General features: G+C 42.9%; 1 protein-coding gene across 1 annotated transcript in view; it reads left to right on the forward strand.

Moving 5' to 3' along the window:
• Positions 1-5,037: 5,037 nt before the first annotated feature.
• Positions 5,038-16,903, forward strand: part of ABHD2 (abhydrolase domain containing 2, acylglycerol lipase) — a 28,101-nt gene continuing 16,235 nt past the window's right edge. The window contains exons 1-3 of the mRNA XM_057424156.1: positions 5,038-5,257; positions 14,841-15,016; positions 16,509-16,676. Coding sequence (XP_057280139.1) covers positions 5,064-5,257; positions 14,841-15,016; positions 16,509-16,676 — 538 coding nt within the window. The 5' untranslated portion in view covers positions 5,038-5,063. The remainder of the gene's footprint in view (positions 5,258-14,840; positions 15,017-16,508; positions 16,677-16,903) is intronic.

Below are 16,903 nucleotides of genomic sequence, written 5' to 3' on the forward strand. Positions count from 1 at the left end.
CCAGGCTCCTGATGACTCTGGTGATAACTGCACTTTCTGTCTCCTGGCCACATCTAAATCTAAGCTTAGATTGCTTGAAGTGCTTGGCTATTTCTTCATTATTCCCTCTGTGCTTTGAGGTGTGAGACTTAGTTGGTTCTTTTAAATAGCCCGAAGTACAGAGTGATACATCAAGATGATCTCAGCCTTGCTTCTCTTGTGATCTACCACTGAATATAATAGGAGGTTCTGCATGAGGTAAGCTTGGGCTGGTTGGATGCCAGTCTCAAGTGGTGTGACGCCTTGCTTTGTGTGCCTGAGCCCATCAAGCATAGTACTGGTGTGGCCTTAAAATACTGGTATCTATGTAACTTTATGGAGGCCTTAAAGTAGCAGTTTAGGCTTAATACTTTCTCATCTACCTAAACACAGTGCTTGAAAGTGGGATGTTTTGCTTTCCTCTTGTCTAGCTGACTTGCTTAGAGTTTTATTCCCCAAGGAGGCAGTACAAATAAATGAAACCAGTCCAAGATATGTTAGTTAATGAAGTCTTTCTGCTTAATCTGTCTAGAAACAGCTTCTTTAGCTCTTCTGAATCTTAGTGGGGAATGGAGAGTATTGCAGTACCTGAAAGAGGATAGGAAAGGGGATTTGTAAAGGCTTTCAGTGTTGGCCAGGCGTGTTCCAGTGTGTTGGTGTTCAGCTGAGCTCTGGTAGCACTAGTCAGCCAGAATGCTGACTGGTGGGAGGGCATCTAGGAGGCTTTTGTATCAAACTGCTGTTCCTGGAAACAAGATTCCTCCAGGATTCTTCAGTGACTGTAAAAAGCATAAAGTATCTTGATAGTGGAGCTGCTTTTAAAGAGGCTGCCTTTACTCTTGTCTGTAGGCAGTTCCATCTGGCTGCATCTTTGCCTTAGCCCAAAGCATCTCTAATGCTTTAGTGAAATGTCTGCCAGGCTTTCAGTTGCTCACTAAAAGGCCTGAGGGACTGACCCCTTGGGAGTGGCTTCCTTTAATGTCTTTGCTTTTTTAATGCTGGCTTTCCAGCATGCAGAGTCAGACTCTGCTTTGGTTTGGGTGGAGAAGCTTTAAAGCTTAGTAGCTACCAAATCCTGTGTGTGCCCCACTGAGTCATGGGGTGAAGTGACTTCTGTCCCTGAAAGAGTCTCCTCTCCCTGGGAAACCTGGAAAAGGAATGTGCGCAGGTCTCAGATTTGTTGTCAGTTGTTAATTCACTTACAAGTGAGTGTCTTGATGGCTTTCCCAAAATCCAGTGATTTTGAAAGGAGACGCACAGAATTTGCTGCAGCTCTTCCAGCTTTTGTTGTACTCTTTCTATTCCTGTCTGGAATAGGGAAACATGGGGCTTTTCTCATTATACTTGTAAGGCTAAGGTGCGTGCTGTTAACAGTAATGCTGAAGTGTTTCCTCCTGTAACATCGTTTTCAGCTTTTTATTCTGTGATGAAAGGGCAAATGAAAAGACTCCACAAATCCAGCCCTTGCCTTCAAGTGACTGATTTTAAAGTTAGTCCTCAGTCACAAATGGGACTTAAGAACATTGTTTGAAAAGACTCTCAGTCTTTCGGGTTGTCATGCCTACAAGGGAATTATAAAAAGAATTGTATACTTAAGGTGCTTCAGAATAACATCTTCAGTCCCAAGAGTTTCATCTTCTTTGTGTTCCTGAATGTGGATCTCAGACCCTGTGATACATGAAAAGGCAGGCTTAATTGCTTCCAGTGTTGCACTTACTGCTTCTTGCTTGTTTTGTCTAGCCTGCTAAGAGCAAATCTGGTGTTCTGTGTACAGAAATGTTTGTCTGTTTGAATTAATGCTGACTAAAAGGAGATTCTAGATTAAAACCTAGCTGGCTCAGTGCTAGTTATCTGTCCTTTTTGTAAACACCAATTTATTGGATCGATGCAAAACAGGTTTAACAGAACAGAAGCAAGGTGACCTTGCCCCTGCTTATAAACAGGGAGGCATTTGACCTATGCGATTAGAAGCAGAGCTCCCAAATCCACTTCAGTGAGCTGAACTCTTAACATTTCAGAGCAGAATGCTCTGGATCAGCCCCTACGAATCTGCCCTGGTTGAGAAAGTCTGTTTAGGTCTTCAGAAGGACCAGTTGCTAGAGGAGGAGGTACCTGAAGAGCCACAGCTGGATCCATAGGTGACCAATCTAGTCTTCATGGACTAGATCCATTGCTTAGTGAATCGGTGTAGGCAGCTGTGCAACTGTAGTGCCAACTTTGTATTAGCTGTATTAGTATTCAGACTGAACTTCTAGGTAGAGATACTGACAAATACATGAACCTCTAGCACATGTTTGAGGTGTGTAAGTGCAGTGAATGTGTGTTAGACTGCCTAAAATAGAAAAAGACTAGTTCAGAAGTGTTGATCTTGCTTAACAGCCGTTTTTTCTGAGTGTAACTCCAAAAAAGTGTGCTTTTTTAAAGCAGCAATAGGCTAAAATAGAAGTCCGAGAAGATGTTCTTGTAATCTGAAGATCACTTGAGAGAGAAGACTGTCGGGAAGATACAGTTTAGTTGGACCCGTTCTACTGAGTAATGAGGATAAAATGCTAATGACTAATCCATGCCAGTTTTATTTTTAACAAATTCACCAACAGAATGAAAGCTGTAAACAGAGAACTGGCTTCAAACCCAGGTGGTGGGAAGGCTTTGGATAACTTCTTGTATCTCCTAATGAAAGGAAGATGCCAGCACAGCTAATGGGAGTTTCAGCTGGGGCAGATTTGCTTAAGTGCCTGGTTGTGAGTTCAGGATCTTGGTCTGCTGTTCTGCCCCTTGTGCTTTCCCTGGAGAAGCCATTGCTGTAGTTTGCCTGTTGTCTCCTATGCAGTTGGTGGTAGTGTTGGTGAAAGTCTAAGTATGGAAGTGAGATAACATACCACAGCTGAACGTTGCACTCACACTAAGACACATGCCAATATAATCTCATTAGGAAAATAAATGGCTTTTTGTAGCCCACTCCTGTGTGAAGCCCAGAAATGGAAAACAAAACCTTCGGAGTTGTTCAGTATTAAATGTCTTTGCTTTCCTCACCCTCTCTTCTCCATCAGAGCAGGGACTTGTGGTGGCAGCAACCTGCAGCTTTCCAGCACACTGTTAATCAACAGCTGATGTCACACTTGTTTTCTTCCAAGGGATTTCAGTGTGGCTGCTTTGAGTACAGAAAGTACTTCTGAGGTTGTGAGGGTGTTTTTGAGCCTCTGAGTAAGGCTTTGGTATGACCTGTCCTGTTTGGTGTATTCCTGGTGTTGGAAGCAGCAGCCATGGTAGAGAGCAGACAGTTCTGGAGCTTTTTACTGGAAGCTCTGATTCCCTATTAGTTTGTGTGCCTGTAGGGAATCAGTTCTAAGTGTAAATATCACTTACATTTTTATGGTTGCAGGCTGAAAGCTCTCACTCCTTTACTAGCATCATCAAACTCCTGTAACAAGCCCTGGTGCGTGTGCACTGGTGTTAATTAGGTGGCTGTATCTGAGGCTCCTGGTGGCTCTCGCCAGCTTGTTGAAGTGTGATATGTTGTAATGTCTCAAAAAGCAAGTGTGGGAACAAGCAGAGACTGTTTACAAGCTTCCATCTGTAGGAGTGAGCTGCCTCCCTAAGCCTGAGTAAAAGTAGCAGGAAACTTCTTTTTCAGTCTGGCTTCACACTTCAGGAACAGTGTAGATACTGCACAAAGTTGAGAAGAACAGTAGGCTTACTTCTAGTCTTAAATGGGAAGGGAGTTGTGTAGCTTTTGTAACATGCACAATGCCACTGTCTTGCAAAGATGGTGACTGTGTGGTCTTCTGCAAGTTCATAGCTTGGCTTTCCTTTGGAGTTAAACTGATTTTTCACTATTGCTTTCTGTCTATTAGCTCATGAAGGTCATTTGCATACTGCAAATGAATTAATATGCTGTAGGCAACTGATCTAGTCTGGAATCTGTCCACAGGCAGATTTCTAATGCAGATGTATCAGAGTTGAAGCAATTATGACTGAATACACAAATCAATGGAAATGTTTGTGATGAGACACTTTTATACATTTGCTTTCTTCCCTGCCAGCTGAGATGTGGCCCTATTGTTAACAGTCAATTTGCTTTTCATCTTCTTACAGAGTAACTCTCATAGCACGTGGATCCAGGCAGTGACGGTTCTACTGAGGACTGGCAGTTCTTCCTAGTTTGAAGAAGTGAAGTTGGTAAGGCTTGACTTGTCAGTACTTGTCTTAATTGGGTTAGCCATGTGACTGAGGAGAGACCCTGAGAAAAGCCTGCCCTGTCAACATGAATGAAATATCCCTATAGTAGCTGCAGCCAGTTATTTGAACCATATGTTCAAAAGAAGCTGGATCAGTTAAAGAACTTGATTTAAATCTGGAAGCATATTGTTATATTGTGGGGTTTTAAATTCCCTCCCTTGATCCACTTTATTTACCCTGAAGCCCTTGAAGGACTAAATATTAATTTAATGCTCCTTCAGCTGCAGAACTACAGTGAATTGAAAGCTAAACTCACTGTTACATAAAGTGACCCCCTTAAATATGTGCAGGAGTTAGTACCAGTTGCAGCTCATGGAGTTGCAAAATTTAGGCTGAGGAGCTAACACAGTAGTTCTTTCAGGTTCTTCTTTTCAAGCCTGGCTTGTGCATCTGGGAGAAAGCACACATCCAAAGCTGCTGATGTGCTTTTATGTCCTGGCTCTTCACTCGGCTTCTATTTGAGCTGTCTTGGCCAAGATCCTGAAAGCATTGACTGGCTGCTATGGACTGTGGGGTTTGACACATGAGACAGTTGCAGTTCTAATGCAGCACTGATTAGGAATAAATCTCCTTCCCAACTGATCATCTGGTTTCTGTTTCTTGTGGTGGTCAGGGTGTTCAGAGCAGTACAAAATAAACTTCCTTTCAAACTGAGAGTTACTAGTCTGAGTTGATATGCTAGGATTCTTGTAGCAGTGGGAACTGACAAATCTAGTTGGGTAGCACAGTCTTGTGTTAATGTTCATATCCAACAGTATATTGCAAAAGGCTTTAATATTGACACTGTTTTTATCTCCAGGCTCAAGATGAGTGCGATGTTGGAAACCTCTGAGCTGCCAGCAGTGTTTGATGGGGTGAAGCTAGCTGCAGTTGCTGCTGCTCTCTATGTTATTGTTCGCTGCTTAAATTTAAAAAGCCCAACTGCCCCTCCTGAACTCATCTACCAAGACTCTGCTTTGGCACGCTTCCTACTCAAATCCTGCCCACTTCTGACCAAAGAGTAAGTAGTATGTGTATTTGCCATGGTGACCTGTCTTGTATGAAGATGATCTGCACTTAACCATTTTTCTGCCTATTGTGTTTCTTAAATCTGGGTGCAAATGAAAGTTGGGTTATTCTCTTGATAAAATAAACCTGTTCCAAATCAAGCATTTCACTGTTGTTAATGTCCCAGGTATCTGTGTTTAGAACCAAGCCCTGTGGAGCAGGGCTATCCATGAATGTATAGGATGTCATCCTTGTGCTCTCTGCAGTAGCTGTATGCTGATATTGTACTATACCAGCACTATATAGCCCACTGTCTGCAGAAATGGGGGAAAGATGGATGCAGTCAGCACTTGTTCCTGTGCTCTCCTTTCTATTAGGGAAGAAATTTGTGAGGGCTCACAGGAAGGAAACACTTTCATGGTGTGTCTGTGCACTTAATGAAGGCAGGGATGGCTGTTAGTTTTAAAGTGCCTACTCTTACTTGAAGTGCCTTAAGTTGACTAATGAAATTTATTACTGGTAGAGCACATCATAACTAGTTTAACAAAGTAATGACATACTGGCCAGCTCTAGCCCTGTTGAATCCACTTTCAATTGACCTTATGTCAACTGCGTATTTGAGTGGGCTGATCCTTGAACTTCTGTTCTAGGACCTTCAGAATCAGTGCAGTTGCCCTTACCCTCACCAATAATATGAAGCATTTACTACAATTTCATGAGGCTTTGGAGGGACAAGGACTTTGATTACAGTATTTCTTCTGCAATCACTTTGGAAACTTGCAAGTCCTATTTAGAAGCCCTAAATACGTCAATTATCTACTAAGTGCTGAGTGCAGCTGCATGAACCTTTCTTACAGATCTCAAAAGTCAAGCTGACTTAATGATAGTAATTTTAGGGGAGATGAGAGGCTTTTAGCAATGCTGTGTTAGATGCCTTGATTACATAAGGTGTAAGATCATAGGCCATAGGATCTGTAAACTCCTGGAGGAAACAAAGCATTATCCATTTTAAATTGGAGCCCAGAGAGGGTTCCCGGATGGACTCTTGAGTTTGGTAGTAACATAAGCGTGTGTTGAAGCTGAGAGTTGAAATTGGATTCTGGATTATGTCTAGTGCCTTAACTGCAAAGCAGTTGCTTCCCTAAGAAATAAATTAAGAAGTCTCTAGTTACTTGGTACCTTGGACACTTGTCTCAGTGTTAGCACGGCAGATTGACATGTCCCTAGTCACTGAAAGAGCAAACGTGAAGCTGTGCTCATCACAAGTCTTGAAGACTTACTGGCATTAAGCTCCTCTTTGGAAACAGATTGTAAGCTAATTCAGTCTGGTTTACTCCTATTTTAGCTCTGTTCTCGTGGCACAATCTCCTAGCACTACTTGGAGCAGTGTTCTTTGCTTTCAGTTGGAGAACAAACCATTCCCAAAAGAGTGAACATGTCTAAAAATCACAGTACATCTGTTGTGCATTAATTGCAGGAGTGAAGAGCTTGCTGGTTGTTGTGTTAAGAGTGTGCATCCAGGTTGTTTGCTTTCCCTGGATCAGATTCTCTGAAAACTGGAGCAGTGATTTCCAACACATGGTTCTTGAGCTGAACACCCTCTGAAGGGCTTGCATGACCCCAGGAAGCAAACTCGACTGAAACAAACTAGAGCAAAACGCGTCCATAGCTACTTGCTCAGTCTTGTTACCTCTATATCTATGTTGGGGAAAATGGGAATAGAATAGTTCTTGGGGATTGAAGGGGTTTATAGGAAAGACAACTCTGTAAGGTGATGTGTGTGGCTTATTCTAATGATGTCACAGACTTTTTTCAATACTGAAATGAAGAAAAGAAAAAATCAAAGAAATCCTGTCTCTATCATGAAAGTCACCTGGACACTAAAGGAGAACAAATACATTTGAATGCCTGCAATTATGCATAAAGCAGTTTGTAGGGCTAATTAGCAGAACGCTATGTGCAAACAGCTTGTGCTGTGCTGCACTGCAAAATCTTGCAGGGCTTTGATTACTTGCTAATTATTCCAAGTGTTGGGAAAGCTGATCAAGCAGCTCTTTTTTCAGATTCTACCATGAAAGCAAAATAAGTAGCCAGCAATCCCTCCTCTGATATCAGTACTGGGTTTGTATGAGATCTGTTAAAGACCAGTTCTTCTGTACAGCTGTGAACTGGCTTTCAGACCTGGTTTGTTCCACTCCCTCATGCTTAAGGGAGGAGGAGGTGAGGGTGTTGCTGGAACGGGAGGAAGCAGAAGTGAGGAAAGTTATTCCATCTGTGCAGCTGTTTAAAAATATTTGGGGGAAAAAACACTTTTGGATGCTATTTCCCCCTTATGGCACCATCCTTGTCTATACACTTACTCGGTACAGTGTAACCATAGTAAGCCAAGTGGTGGTGGATGAATAATGTAAGAACTTTGGATAGTAAAATTGCCTGAGATGGCTGCGTGCCATGTACCTTGCACTTGCAGATGTCAATGCTGCTTTTTACAGTCCTGTCAACTACTAGGAGCTTTCTTCCTACCTATCAAGCACTGGTAAGCAAGAGATTCTGTCTTGCTAGAGCTTCATTTCCCTTTACCTTCTGCATTTTGGCTTACCAAGTGGAGTAGCATAATTAGACTCTTTCATTCAGAGAGCTGCTTCTTGCACGGAAGCTCTTGCAAATCAGCGCAGCTATTGGTGCCCATGGGCACTTAGGCTTAAGTCCTGGCTGTAACTGTCTCCTTTTCCTGTCTCCCAAGTTGGTATAGGGTCAGCCATCTTATTCCTGTAGCAGTGCAATGTTGGCTCTTTGATTCACAAGGACAAATTTGGCCGGTGCTTGCTGTACTGGGCTATTTTCTTGTCTGTTCCCAGTTTCTCCTATCTCTCCTATGCCAAGTCAATGTGTGTCTTTATTCTTGTAGAGGTGTGGCACAAGTGTCATGCTTATTGAAAATAATTATCCTTGCTGCCTGCACACTTTTATCATTAATAAAGGCAAGCTTCTTAAAGATTGAGGCAAATGACTGTGAAGCCTGTTAGTAAACACTGTCAAAGATCCAGTCTGGATCCTTCTCATCCTTTGTTTGCACAGTAACCTATACCGGATGAGCAGGCTGCCTGGTACCAGAAGACTCTTTTGCTCTGTCATTGCTTTTCTCCTAGATGCAAGGAGCCAAGTAGTCAGAAAAGCTGTCTTCAAGCTTTTCAATGTTCTTTCCTTCCTTCTAATGGCAAATAGTGTTTGATTCCTGTCAGCTTCTTCATGATTTACCCTGGGAGGAACACTTCCAGGAGAATAATAAACTAGAAGAGCAGTCTTCCTTCCGAAGCTTTGACAGGTGAACATGTTAAGAGGTAGAGAAGAATGGCAGCTCCCTATCGGGAAGTTGAAGCATTGACCCTGGGGAGTGAAGCAGTCTTGGGGGGAGCCTGAGTACTTGCTTAGGTGCTCCACTGTGGCATCGGCTGAAGGGTTGTGTTCTCCAGCTCTCATCACCAAAGAAGACATGCTGTGATACTCATGCCCTTTACTAAATAAAAGCTGCCTAAATTGGAAAGGAGGTGATTTAACCAAGGAGACCAGTCTGTGCTTTTAAATAGTTCTGACTTTATCCAGGTTCTGTGGGCAGCAAACACTCCACTTAGGTTAGGGGGGTTTTTCAGAAGCTCAGGGGATGTGGAAGCTCTGTAAGCTGCTTTAAGGTTTTGCTGTTACATACTTTCTTCGCCACTTTGAACAGCCTGACTGCACTGATGCAGAAAAAGCCACTTTCTACATATTTGAGGAGGAGGGAGTTGAACCCTGCAGACTTTTAGATGAGCTTTCTTGACTGGAATTCAAATTGCATTCCCCAGCATCAAATAAAGGACAAGGTTCAAACAAGGTTTCATTTGTAAAGCATCCTTTAAATAGCTCCAGACTGCTCTGTAAAGGGGGGGGGGGGGGGGATAACCTGTCTCCCTGCTATAACGCAGGTAGTGATTCTTGGTGTCCCCTGACATGGACAAATTGTAGGCTCTGCTTTCTTCCCATCAGCGTCTAATGCACTACAGCACATCAAAGGTAATGTGAGAGTTAATGTTGAAAGTGTTAATCTCCTCAGATGAAATGAAGTAATGCTCCAGAAATATGCCTGTTGCTGAACTTCCACTTCACATCTTTTTGAGGACCTAAATGCTGATGCTTGCTAATAAAAATAGCACAGTTTTTATGTGCTTTGTGTGAGCTGCTTATACAGCAGCTGCTTTCCTAAATTCCTGCATGCTGGGCAATGTATGTGCTCTAAAATTATAATCTGCTGCCTGAGCACCACTAAAACCTAACCTACAATCACGTGTTGGAATTGGGTTTAATATCAAAATGCTAGGAGAAAGTTTGTGAAGCACCTAGGAACTCTCTTGCTCTCAGGCACTGTTGTGGACAGCCACGTATGAAGATAGTTGTGGCTGTGCTGCACAGCTGAAATGCAGCATTTGGAGCTAAAACATTAGGATTTGTGATCACCTTTATGTAACTGGCTGTGTATTCACTTAGCCAGTTAAGACTGAACTCTCTACTTGTGCTGTGTAAGTCAGCTTCCATAATAAGTAACTGGCATCCCCAGACCTGTTCTCTTGTCTGTCTTCTGTTACAGCATCCTGTTACTGGAAGTTACAGGACTGGCTAATGGAAGCTGTAACTGACTGCCTCAAATATTTGTCTTTACTCAGAGTGCCTGACACCTATTGCAACTGGCCAAATCAAAACAGGAAAATGAGTCAGTTAAAAGCCTTTGGGTCTGAAGCAATCAGGGAAGCTGTTCTTATTTCACAGAAATAGAAATATTTGTTTCCAGTACAACACAACTTTGCCTTTGGCTCTTCTGTGTTATCATTGTCTGTGCTTTTGTGGTACATCATCCTCATCGTGGGCATGCATATACCTCTTTGGCAAGAGGTCTTCCTGACTGCTGCTTGCAACTCTGCTTCTGTCATCTGTAAACTATAAGCAGCATTTCCATTGTTTTGCAATAGATGTGGTGCTGGAACAGGGCACCCTGAGGAATAGTTAGTGAAATTTGGTGTGCTGGGATAATCTCTACAGTATACTGCTTTTCAAATCCGCTTTGGTTTATAGCAAGCATTACAGAGGAGTTGGACTCTGTCATGTCCTTGAACACTTTCCCTGTTTCTACTTAATATCAGTGCTGGAGGCAAGCCACCATTTTTTATGAGTGGGGGGCCCTTGTTTGGAAGACATGATTAGATTTAGCAGTAGTAATAAAAGGGCAGTACTTAAATGCTGCTTAAACTGAATACTACGTAGTTGCTCAGCCTGCATGGTATCTAGCTTGTATTTCAATGTGTTTACACCCTGCTGAGCTTGCTTTGTTGAGGTAAGCCATAGCAAAAATACCCCTGAGTACATACTCTTCTGCATACGGATGATTGTTCACAGGAGCATCTCTTTTCAGCTGTTTGCCATAAGGAATGTTGTTTTCACTGCAAAACAATCTGTGCTGGCTCTTGCAATCATGACTGGATAGTTAGGTTTTTTTTCAGCTGAGTTGAATATGAAGCTGTCTCTGGAACTGATTTTTACATAATAAGCTTAAATAAAATCTGATCTGTGCTTTTTCACTGGTGAAGACTCTTGCACAATTCTTAGCAAGCGTTTTTCCTCTCACTAGTGTGGTATCATGCACCTTCATGACTGAAGAGTTCTTTCTATTCAGTTTTAGTAAAAACAAGCTGAAAGTTGGTGTAAACCCTGGATGAAAAGATGTCCTTCATTCCTATGCAGTCTTACACTATTATGTGCAGTACTTGGAAAGTTCTTGTAGACTTTCACTGAAAGATGTAGATAGAAGTCATTTACAGGGAGACTTTTAAAAACAGATTTATCCATTGCCAAAATGCACAGTCAACAGGAATAGTCAGATCGTATGCCTGATTCTACTAGAGATCATAAGGATGCTTTGCAAAGTCAGATTTGGCTTTCAGCAGAAGACAGTTTTTACTGAAATGTGATAATACAGCATCACTTTGTAACTGACAAGGCTTCATAGGGGTTTCTGGTAGGCAAGATTGGCAACTTGGTAAATGAAAGTAATATTTTTAATAGCTGTTTGCTTTTGCATCAGTCTGGTAAGAAGAGTTTCAGCTTGTCTTATTTTTTCACTGATTATGCAAGATCTATACAATCTGAGCAGCTTTTCCCCCTTTCTTTTGAAGTCTTATGATCAGTTTCCTGGAGCCTGGATGCTTAAGGGATTTGAGGATATTTATCTCACCACAAGCCTGTTGCTTAAAGGCTGATGGGCCATAGCAGAAGAAAAGATAGACAAGATAACAAGCTGCTGCTCTCACACTTGCATGTATTTCAGAGCTATAACTGCTTTATATTTAAGGGCAAAATGCAGAAATATACTAAACCTGCTTAAGTTTGCCTGAATGGGAGTAACAAATCTCTGCATCAGAGCACTGTCCTGTGCATCTTATTCATGTTGGAACTCGAATTTTGAATATTTACCTGAAGAGTGTAGTTACATGCAGAATGAGTAACACCAGCCCATCTTTGCTGCAGGCAGTGTGATGCTTAACTGACTGGAGTTAACATGAAAACTAAGCTGAGCGTTTCACTTGCTTGGTCTATAGGATGCTTGGAAACACTGGCTTGTCCACTCTGAAGGGAGCAAGTAGTGCATGCACCCTTGTTTGTAGGGTTTAAAGCAATTTTAGCTTGGAGAAAAATGTGGAACCCATCGGTATCATTTGTCCATCATTATGGATGGAGTCACAGGGATTCCTGTTGGTTTTAGTCTTTCCTTTAATGAAGAACATGCCAGTGGAACTGCATCTGCTGTTTGCTTACGTAAAAGCAGTGTAAAGCTTTGACTTACTGAAGGTCAGGACTTCACATAACTTCCAGTTGGGTTATTTGAAGGCAGACTTGAGGTGTTTTTCCTCGGAGAAGCCAGCTGTGGCCTGAGGAGGCAGGCAAGTACTACACTCTTGGTAAGCAAGCAGGCTTGAAGCCATTTGTCTTCATTTAAACACCGGCAGTAGTGGTAAGGCTTTGAAGACTCTTCTAATTTCCTCTCTAACAACATCCTGTGGTTTGCACAGCTGCAGCATCTATTCCACTGAATGACTGTAACCTAGAGCTGGAAACGGAACTGTAAGTAAACATGAAGAAAGGATTGATGCTCGCAGAGATTCTTGATTTCTGTTTCTTCATCAAGGTGGTAGCAGTCATTAGTCACAGCTGTTGTAGCTGGAGAAATTGCTTTCCTGTTAGCCCTGTGCAGTAAGACTTTAGGTTTTACCTGGAGCAGTCTGTGATTTGAAAAGCACTGTATAGAAGCAAAGTCACCAGAACTTTCCAATGTATGTGTTTAAGGTAAGATTAGAAACTATGCAACAACATTGACATCTGTGTCTCTTAAGAGCTGCAGATTCTTAGTAGAGGTTGTATTTGACAGCTCCCCACAGGCTGTTAGCAAAACCCACTGCAAAGGACTTCAGTGAAGGAGACAAAAAGCCAGTCAGGCACTGTCCAATGTGGAGTGTGGCTACTGACCTGAACTGGTTGTGAAGTACATGGCTGGGGTGAAGCTAGCTGCTGCTTCTTGGTTTAGAAGAGAGTTGTCTTTTCCATCTGGCAGAATAGTTGCTGTTCAAAACCCTATGCAGTGAGCTGTGACTTGAGCAGAACCATCTGTAGTCCTTGTGCAGCCTTGTTTACATTGACTGCAATCCCAATGGATATATATACTTTGAATTGTGAGCTTGTATCCCCTGACTGCTTTCTATCTCTACCAGCAATTCCAGAAGTCTCCATCATTGCTGGGAGGTTGTGCATGTCTGGCATGCTGCATGTCAGTGCATGCCTCCCAGTGATGCTGCAGTGATCACCCAGAGATGCTGGGCTGATAAATGGTGCTACTAGCCTCACATAGATTCTTTGGAAAGCTTTATAATTAAGTGATCAAACCCAGGATGAACTGAGGGCTAGTTTACAAGGTTACAAGCATCAGTTGGCAGCTTTTGCAGCCTTTTTTGAAGTGGTATCTGCTTCTGTGGCAATCTATTTTGGGTCTGTTTGGGAAGTGCACTTGCAAAAACAGGCTGTACAATGAACTATTGTGTTGCTTTGACTGTAAGAAGCCTTCCTCATAGATGATAGAACAGGGAGAAAGAGCATACTGCTCCTCTTGGCTTGCTAAATAAGCCTAGATAGTTCATATTTCTATAGAAAGGGGTTTATTGAGGAGTGTGTAGGGGGAACAGGGAGTTGTTGATAATGACACACAAGAGCTGGCATGGGAAGAAGGTCCAGCTCTGTGAGTAGGTAGTGTCAGAGCACAAAGGCAAGGTCTCTGTCACATTCGTGTGGATTTTAAAGGCTTAAGTAGCGTATCTGAGTTCTGAGCTACCTAGTCCCCTGTGAACAGGGAAGAGCACGATCTTTGCTTTGTGTGGTCTCAAGAAGTCAAAGGAAATAATTGCAGGAAGCCCTAAAAAACACAAGGGGGAAGGAGCTGCTAGTCTCAGAGGATCCAAGGTGGTGTCGGCCGCGCTCAGGTTTCTTCTGGGTACCCTGCTCTGTGTAGCAGAGGCTGTAGATCTTTAATTGGAAGCATGTCCCCTGGGACTGCTGTTCTCCTACGCAATACATCATTAATGCTTTCGTGTTCAGAGCTGATGTAAGTGTCTTTTTCAAGGCCCTGGCTCAGTCTCTCCTTCACAGAGTGGACAGGTGACTGTCCTGCCACCAGCAATGGAATGTGTCCTGTTACCACTTACAGCTCAGCTTGTGCTAAAAACCCATGATAACTGAGCCTTTAGTGCCTTCAGCTAATATTGGTGTTCCCTCCATGTCTTTTTTTAAGCCAGGAAAAGAAAGACAATTTGCTTTGTTATCTAGCTTTAATATGCACTTGATAAACGTAATCGGTAGACTCACCCCTTTTCTGTTGAAAGGGGTTTGTTATGGAGTTTGGCCAATTCTGACAGCTCCTTTTAAAGCTGGCGCAGCTTTACCTAACTCTGCTTGAGAGGCAAGATCACCCTGTACTATGCTCTTCCTTAACTGAGAAAAGCAGTTCTGTGTGAAATCATCCCAGCCAGCAAGTCTTGGGCCTTTCAGCCTTCTAGCACTTGCTGTGAACCCTGTTGTTTCTGCCACTGGCTTGTACAGTCAAGTGCTTACATGAGTTCATGTGGCTCAACCCAGCAGGCTTCAGTGTTTCAATTAGAACAGATTTACAACACTTTCCAGGTTCTGGAGGTCAGTGTGGTTGGCTAGCAACGTGCTCTCCCAGTGTCACTGAGGCACGGAGCCTCTGTGTATTTGGTGAGAAGCATTTGTGTGTGTAACACTTAAATATAGAAGAATGTCTCGGGTTTGGCTTCTGCTGCTTCTGTAAGTGCTGAATTGTCAGCCTTTGAGAGCATAGCGGTCTCTCCTTGTGGAAAGCTGCGAAGATCAGTGCTGCCAGCTCAGTCATAGCAAAGACCATGTCATATTTGTTGCTATATTTGGAGATCTGTTATGGGAGTGCTTACATGTTCTCAAAGGCTTGTTAACATGCCAGGAATAAGCCATTAAATTGCTGCCTCTTTCAGGTATGTTCCACCCCTGATTTGGGGAAAGAGTGGACACATCCAGACAGCCCTTTATGGAAAAATGGGAAGAGTGAGATCACCGCATCCGCATGGACTCCGCAAGTACCTCACGATGCCAGATGGTGCAACAGCCACCTTTGATCTCTTTGAGCCGCAGTCCGAGCACTGCATTGGAGGTCAGTCGAACAGCTGGTGGCTGCATCTAGCTGCTGACCTTGATCCTGTGCTCTGGGGGATGGATGAGAATACTGCTACTTGATGTATTAGAAAGGATAGATGTTACATCTGGTGGTGGAAGGGGAGCTGCTAAGCAATACTAAACCATGTGTGGAGGGTATGAGGCCATCTTGTTGTACACCTATACTCAGACATCAGGAGAGACCCTAGTAGGCTAATTAACTGTTTGTGGCAAGGGATGGGGAGTTAAGGAACAAAAGTGTTCTTTAACCTGTGCCTCAAGTGAGAGGCTGGCAGAGAGAATCTGGTGGTAAGCCTTGACTAGAGTGCCCTTTGACAGTTAAGGCTGTGGGATCATAGAACTGAGGCTAGCTGTACAATGTCCTTCAATTAACTACACTTCTATTCCCCCCCCTTAGAAATAGTCTTGATAGTCTTTACTAACAGTAAGTGCTTCAAGTTCTGCATGAAAACAAACTCCATGTGCAAAGGGTGTGATGGAGTCCAGGCATGAAGATAGCTCCATGAAAAATTATAAAATCGTGGGGATTCCTTACAACACTACGTATTTATATTCAGAGTGAATGTCAGCTTTAAACTCACTGCTAGTAACAGCAGTACTTAAAACTGAGTTACTGTGGCTTGACTTCAGAAGTACCATTTACTGCTGCAGTAGCTGATGTCATGACTGCCATTTGGCTTTTGTCAGTGTGGACATCCTCATGGTGTAATGGTGCACTAGAACAGTCTTTACCACTGAAAAGAATCTGAGCAGTGCTTTCTTAATGAGGCAAAAATTCAGTGGCTAGAGCTGCTCATGTTGGAGCTTTTCATGAGTCTGAGAGCTAATCTGAAGTACGTACATTAATCTTGAATGTAATCTATTGTGCTTATTTGAATTACAAGAAGCTCTTTCTTAGCTGATGAGATGATATCTTGTTAAACTAGTGAACAGTGTCAGCACATCAAATACAATTACATTAGCCACAGAGATGATGGCTCATGTCAGCCGATCAGAATGTCTGTGCTTAGCAAAGCTGCACTTTGAAGATTGTTACCCTCAATTCTGGAAGAGAAATGAGGGGAAAATAGCATAGCCATCCTACTTGGTGCGTGAATGAGCAGTGGGCTCCAGAGCCTCCACTCACTTAGTCACTGCAGGCTGTCACAAGGCAGAACATGTGTAATGTCAAACACATCATTCAAAGGGAAGAATTTGCTCTTAGTCTCTAGGCAGTGTCTGTAGAACTGTTCGGGCAGCTTTCCGTGGAGTTACAGGACTGTTCATCTACTGCAATGTGAATTATTTGTTCACATCTGTAGCACTAGAGCTGCTCATCTCCTGTCCCCTAATGGGGTTTTGGCAGGCTAGTACGGTTTTTAGCTTGCTTCTGGTAGGTGGTTTCCCATGGATCTCAGTTGGAGCCCTTCTGACTCCCTCAATTTGCATGAAGTGACATTTACTTAACTTCCCTCTCTTTCTGTGCGCAGAGGATGTCACGATGGTGATCTGCCCTGGGATTGCTAACCACAGTGAAAAGCAGTACATCCGTACTTTTGTCGACTATGCCCAGAAGAATGGGTACAGATGTGCTGTCCTGAATCACTTGGGAGCCCTACCAAACATTGAGCTCACTTCTCCACGGATGTTCACATATGGTAGGTACCTCATTGCACCTGGGCACTTATTTCCAAGCTTGTGGAATTTTCATCCTTCAGCATAACACAACTGCTGTATCTGAGTGAGGATAATTTTGTATTGTTTCTTAGGAACTGAACTGAACTTACGCATGGAGAAGGTACTAGGATTCACTTTTCCTTGTCTCTTCTCGTAGTTCTTACACAGGTATCCTAATCAAGGAGGCAGGTTTTTGGAAAGAGAACTT

This window comes from Pezoporus wallicus, unplaced genomic scaffold (assembly GCF_028554395.1).
Source record: "Pezoporus wallicus isolate ANWC-B61680 ecotype Strahan unplaced genomic scaffold, APGP_CSIRO_Pwel_v1 contig_3952, whole genome shotgun sequence".
Taxonomy (NCBI): Eukaryota; Metazoa; Chordata; class Aves; order Psittaciformes; family Psittacidae; genus Pezoporus; species Pezoporus wallicus.